The following is a 6,852-nucleotide window of genomic DNA, read 5'->3' on the forward strand; positions in this document are numbered from 1 at the left end:
TTGCATTCTAAAAGTAAATGTTCTTGTTTTGCATTATGAAAGTAAATGTTTCTGATTGTGTTCAAAAAGTAAATATTCGGTTTTGCATTCAAAATTTTGAAAAATGCTCATATTTTCATACTAGTATATGTTTTATGCTTACTGAGTTGTTTATAACTCACCTCTTATATCTACAATATTTTTCAGATGATTATGATGGTTCTGCTAGCTAGTAAGAGTAGGCTATGTCGGGGAAGTTGTAAAGTTCGTAGAAGAATAAGTACCTGAGGGTATAAGTATTTATTTTGGAGTCTCTTTAGTTGATTTATGATTTTATATTATTTTTTGGTACTATAAGTCATGGAAATTTCGAGATTGCGCGGAATTCAAATTTATTCTTTTGAGGTAGTTAATCAGTGCCTTGATGAGGGAACAAATATTTCCTGATTTGAATAAATGGATTTTGTATTATGATGGAATACTAGAGTGTATAAATCTATTATGGAAGATGATGTTAGGTTACAAGAATTAACTCTCTGGACTTCAGAGTATGGAGCGTTACAATTGGTATCAGAGCTATAGTTTAAGATTCTGCAAACTATAACTTATGAAGTTTTGGATATCTGTAGGTTTAAGGAGTAACTTCAGAGTCAAGGTGTAGGAATTGGGGGACTAAGAGACAATAATGTGGATATTTAAGGTTTGAGGTTTTCTTTTGCAAACTATATTATATAAGGTTTTAAGATTTGCAGACTTTAAAAAATGATTTTTGATGTATAGGATTTATACATAATTATGAGCTGAATTCATATGCATTAAAGCTTAGACTATATGTTTGCTTTACGGGGACCACTATGTATTTTTGAACTCTATATTTTTTAAACAGTTAGTACAGTTTTTTTTTTTTAAATTTCCAAGATGCCACGTTGTCGTCGGGAACGAAATATGTTAGATCTAAATGCAACCAATAACAAAAGGGAAGCAAATACGCGTACTTCCTAAGTACTCCGAGCAGCAGCGCATCAATTAATAAATGATCTCACACAGAATCCTACAAGTCATCAATGCAACAATAATGAAGGAGGCTACACTTTTGAGCAATTTAATCGCACTCATCCTCCCACTTTTGATGGAAGAAGTGATTCAAACACAACGAAAGATTGGATTCAAGATATGAAAGAGATTTTTAGTGTCCCAAAGTGCACCGGTTAGCAGAAAGTATGATTCACAACCTTTAAATGGACTAGAGAAGCAAAGAGGTGGAAGAATTATGAGAGGACCATCAGGGAAGCTAAAGGGACAGAAGTATCGGCCTCACTTTAAGTAGAATTTCTTTGATCGTTTTTTCCTTAAAGCAAACAAGGAAGCCAAAGTTCGAGAATTCACCAACTTTATACAGGAGACCATGACTATACACCAATATACTGCAAAATGTTGTGAAATTATCACGCTTTGCCTCATATCTAATTACAGATAAAGAGAAGAAGGCCAAGAAGTTTGAAGAAGGTCTGAATTATAACACTCAAAAATCTAACTTCCTGGCCTTCTTAACCCAATTTTTGTAACACTCAAAAATTACATCCTAGGTTCTAAAATATGCTGAGACATCAACATATACATACCATAAAAATCTAAACTCATTATAGCAACACAAATGCCAAAAACATCAAGTTCCAAGTCAAATAGAACTATCTCTTGGTGTTATAGGTCTAATACCTTCCAAACAACTCCAAGGACTCCAAAAGTCTATAAATAACTCTCCAAACATGTTCAACATCCCAATATAAGTAATAACATGCTTGATCAATAACCAAACAATCAAAAAACATTTCATAGAACAATCGTTTGCACTAAAGCATTAAAACCGAGTATGACATGCTTTTGATCTTGAAACAAAATACTAGATCCTTGATTTTCAGGCAATAAAAATTGAAGAAATACAAATATAGACTTCAAATTCAAGTTCTGGCTTGTTTCTAGCATAAACTTACCATCACATGGCAAGAATCTCATCAAAATACAACCATCAACCCGAAAGCTTCAAGCTTGAGTTCTAATCAAACCATTGCATGGAAAACATGTTTCTAACAAAGATTTAAACCAGATATCTTCAAAATAAAACTCTTAACACATATATTAAGGCCTTAAGAACAACATATATGAATTTCAAAACCATTGGGCTAGGTTCCTAAAACCAACAAATATCACAACCTCAAAACATCAATTGTTTTATGTATTCCAGTTTCAACTTTAAAGAAAATGTGTATAACTCTTTAATAAAAATGCTAACATGTTTTGGATAAACTCATAACATGTATTAAAATATGTTAGAATATCATCATATCAAGACCCCGATTTTTTTTTTTTAAAAAAAGCCTTCATCAAAACATCAAGATTTCACACTATCATCTAAACTGTCTCCCGGCTTGAACTTTGCATGTTCAAACTAAATTTTTACCAATTACAAATCCATGAAATTTTATCCAAAATATATAATTTGAAACTAAAATTAAATAGTAACAAAATATAGGCATAAAGTTTCAGGAGAATCGACTTACAGAGGGCTGGAAAAGGCAATGCAAAAATTTCCAGGAAAACTATCTTATGCTCTCATCTGAGTTCTCTCCAAATAAGTGAATGTAAAATAATCAAAGTGTGAGGAAAATGCAAGTGGTGTGCTTTATAGGGAGAAAGGGCTGGCATGAGGTGCTTGAGTGACCTCTTGATGGGGGTTTTGTAGCCAAAACAGTGGGTGAAATCATCAGCTACTCAACCCATGGTATGGGGCTGCTACGCTGAGAAAAGTGTGGGGTGGTTTTGGGTTTCTTTTTGGCCGATCATCCAAGCACTATTTGGGCAGACATGCTACCTTGAAAAAGGGGGGGGGGGGGGGGGGGGGGGGGGAGGTGGTTTTTAATGGGCAAAATTGGCCTAACTAAATGGGCTCCTGAACTTGGGATATATTTGGGGTTTGGTTTAGATTTTTAGTTTGATCATGTCCAACTCTAATTTTCTTAATCCAATGAAAATATCTAGGTATAAAGGAGTGAATAAAGATGTAATAGCATGTGTTTGAGTGGTTAATAGTATTTGAAAGTAATTTAATCAAGTGATTAATCACTAAAGCAAAACCGGTCAATTTAGGGTTTTGGTTTTCTCCATGGATTTTGAGATTTCAAATGGATTCCAATAGTTTGGGGTTTTATTAGGGTTGAAATCCTCTTTTAGTTGGCCACATAGTGTTTGGTTGGGGGAATAGCTATCTCATGATTTCACTTACGTAGTTAGGGTACTGCGAGTAAAACTACAATATAAAATGTCAATAAAAACAAATACGGGACTATTACTATCTGCACACATAACTACTCCATTGATTAATATTACAAATCTATCTACATCTAAAACTCGAACACCCAGTTTGCCCCAAGTGGCAAGAAAATCAGTAATTAAAGGAAATAGTCATAAAATGAAAGGTTTATAATTGAATTGGCTTAATGTAGTATCTCAAACTTACACCACAAGAAAAATAGTTTTCAATTTGTTTATCACGCTACTTGAATAATTGGCTTAATTTAGTATCGCACGGACCAATTTTATAACTTTAGAGCAAACCACTTAGATGTATAATTTAACATTATTTCCCTACTTGAAGGGATTAATCCTTCTCCATTAAGTTCACGATCTATCCGCATAAATTATTTTGTGCAAGTAGTGAGAGAAGAACATTAATCATGTGAAGAGAAATATTATTTTTTGCTTGTAAATCTAAAATTAAGTCAGCCATAAAACATTATCATTCGGTAAAATTCTTTCATTTGTTTTAACAAGTTCATGAAAGAGTACTCCATCGACTGGAAACTGCTTAAAGCCTTAATGACCGGCTGGAGGAACGCTTTGTTCATTTTTGAAGAAATTGGAGGGATCAATGCTCGTCTTCGCACGCATCAACCTATCCAGATTGCCCTTGAAATACTTACACCCATATACTCGTGCACTCTTAATAAGGATTGTACGATTATGATTTGAACTGGCAATACCGATATCAAGATCTCTATAGTTGAGAAAAGCCTCCCTTGGGGACTTTGATACGTACGGTCTCATCACCTTGTATATGGTTCTTGCCAAATTACGGTAATGGTTCGTAGCCTCTATACCTTCTTCCACCCATTCCACGTAATACTCTAACTTAAATATGTTTCCAGCCCTGTGCGGGAATGGAGTCTCTGATTCCGAAATCTCACTCATTCTTCCTCCATAAGGATTCCATTGCATCCATCCATTTCGCCCGATTTTAATTAACATCTTCCATATGGATTCTAAACCAGTCTTTGGAATTGGTTTTTTCACATAATCAGACTTGCTTATGAAGGATGAGGCATTTACCTTGGATGGCCTGACTAGTAAAGAATCTGTGGGAGTTCCGATGGGGAAAAGTGCCCAGAAAAGAGTTGACTCAATCCATGTCATTTCATTGCAGTCATCTTGCTGCAATCTTAGTTCGGGAAAGCTCACATTCATCAATGGGAGAAGGCTTTTAGATTTTCCCAGAAACTGTCCAATGAAATGAACTTGCATTGTCTTCTTGCCTTCCTGACTTCCATCCGCTGATTGTAAAAATAACCTTATGAAGAGGTCTTTTGGTAGATTATGTGCAACCTCTTGCCAACGATAAACAACATCTGTTGCATTTTGTTCCAATGTCCTTATAACGTGGAATACTGTCACCATGGATGGAACTCGTACCAACTTTATCGTCCAGGAAATAATGACTCCAAAGCTTGCTCCACCACCACCTCTAATGGCCCAAAACACATCCTCTCCCATGGATTTTCTATCAAGGATCGATCCATTGACAGTGACTATTTGCGCATCGATTATATTATCTATAGAGAGGCCATACTTTCGCATCAAGTTTCCATATCCACCTCCAGAAAAGTGTCCACCCGTGCCTACGGTCGGACAGACCCCAGCAGGGAAAGCATGGACTTTACTTTTCTCGGCAATTCTGTAATAAACCTCTCCAAGAGTAGCGCCAGCCTGAACCCATGCAGTCTCGGATGCTATATCAATGTGTAGAGCTCGAAAGTTGAACATGTCAAGGACTAGAAATGGATTATTTGATACATATGAAAGACCCTCACTGTCATGGCCACCGCTTCGAATCCTGATTTCCAAGCCATAACGCTGTGCACAAATAACAGTTGCTTGGATGTGAGAAATGTGTTTAGCAGTTATAATAGCGAGGGGTTTTGGGGTCGCAGATGTCAGAAACCTGGGGTTTTTTATGTAGGAGTTCAAAACTGAGAGAAAAGAGGCATTGTTGGGGGTGTGGATGGCCTGGGAGACTTGGTGGAATGGTGAAGAATTATTTGAGAGGCATTGGAAAAATGTGTTTAGATTAACTTGCTCTGAATTCGCACATGAAATTGAGAACAAAATGGTTGCAAGAATGATTGGGATTGAAGGTGGCCGTAGGCATGAGGTCTTCATTCTACTAAATAATTCTTTGTTTTGAGTGTGAGCTCGTGTATGTCTGCTGCTCTATTATAAGATCAATATGAGATTAGTGATTGTGTCTAGGATCAATGCTATACTTATAAACTATCAATTAGTGCCATTTCTTTGCAAGTTAATTGAACAATTAATGGATCTATTATGAAATCAAATCCAAATAGATCTTCTTTCTCAACTGTTTGCATGGTTTTTATCTGAAAATGATAATGATACCCCGTTTGTAACCATAATTACTGAATTTTTGCGACCACTTTAAAAAATCCTCACACACGTGTTTTTGTGGAGATTTTATAAGGACTTTTAGCATTGGCTTTTTTTCGCCGTAGAAGCAAGTTTTTTGTAGTGTGATCAATTAATCAAAACAAATTTGGAAACTATATATTTGTAATGTCTCATGTGTATAACTGTGTACATGCTATATTACATGAGATCTTTCTCTCAAAATCAGTCATTAAAAAGTAAGATAGAATTTGAAAAGGTTTAAATCAAATCTTCTGAACATTTTTTTTTAGACCAAATTCGCAATAATTAAAAAAGTCAAGCTGGTAGATGAGCCTGAACAATAACCCTATTATTGTGCGACAACATTGCAATGAAAATTGTTAAAGTTAATGCTAGTGTAGTGATACTTCATATAATAAGAATAATGGTATGTGGTGTATTAGATCTTACATTGTTTGAGACTAAGAAGTTCTTACTCTTTATAAAATTTCAATGTGATTTCAATTATATAATTATTTAGTCTGTTTGGAGTATAGGTCATGTGGCTTGGATCTTCTATTAGGGTGTTACAGATAGTATCAAAGACAAGTTTTAGATTCTTCAAACTTTAACATGTGGGTTTGATGAAATCTAAGGTTTTACATTATGCAAACTTGAAGAAATGATTTTTATGACATTTGAGGTTTCAGATTCTACAGACTTTATGAATTGAGTTTTTGAAATATGAGATTTTAGATTTTGCAGACTTTATGAATTGAGTTTTTGAGATTTGAGGTTTTAGATTCTGTAGACTTTAATATATGGGTTTGATAAAATCTGAAGTTTTAGATTATGCAAACCTTAAGAAATGATTTTTATGACATTTAAGGTTCCAGATTGTATAGACTTTAAGGATTCGGTTTTTCAAATATGAGGACTTTAATGAATGACTCTTAAGAAATCTAAGATTTTAGATTCTGCAGACTTTAATATATGGGTGTGATCAAATCTGAGGTTTTAGATTATACAGATCTTAAGAAATAATTTTTATGACATTTGAGGTTTCAATTTCTACACACTTTAAGCATTGAGTTTTTAAAATATGAGGTTTTAGATTCTGAAGACTTTCTGAATTAAGGTTTTGAAATCTAAGGTTTT

At 34.6% G+C, this 6,852-nt stretch overlaps 1 protein-coding gene across 1 annotated transcript; it reads right to left on the bottom strand.

The window, feature by feature from the left end:
* Positions 1 to 3,750: 3,750 nt before the first annotated feature.
* On the bottom strand, positions 3,751 to 5,552 carry LOC121264146 (berberine bridge enzyme-like 7). Its single transcript, XM_041167222.1, has one exon. It carries the CDS (start codon positions 5,467 to 5,469, stop codon positions 3,850 to 3,852), a length of 1,620 nt encoding a protein of 539 aa, XP_041023156.1. The 5' UTR covers positions 5,470 to 5,552; the 3' UTR covers positions 3,751 to 3,849.
* Between the last annotated feature and the right edge of the window lie 1,300 nt (positions 5,553 to 6,852).

The sequence above is a fragment of the Juglans microcarpa x Juglans regia genome, chromosome 5D, assembly GCF_004785595.1.
Source record: "Juglans microcarpa x Juglans regia isolate MS1-56 chromosome 5D, Jm3101_v1.0, whole genome shotgun sequence".
Taxonomy (NCBI): Eukaryota; Viridiplantae; Streptophyta; class Magnoliopsida; order Fagales; family Juglandaceae; genus Juglans; species Juglans microcarpa x Juglans regia.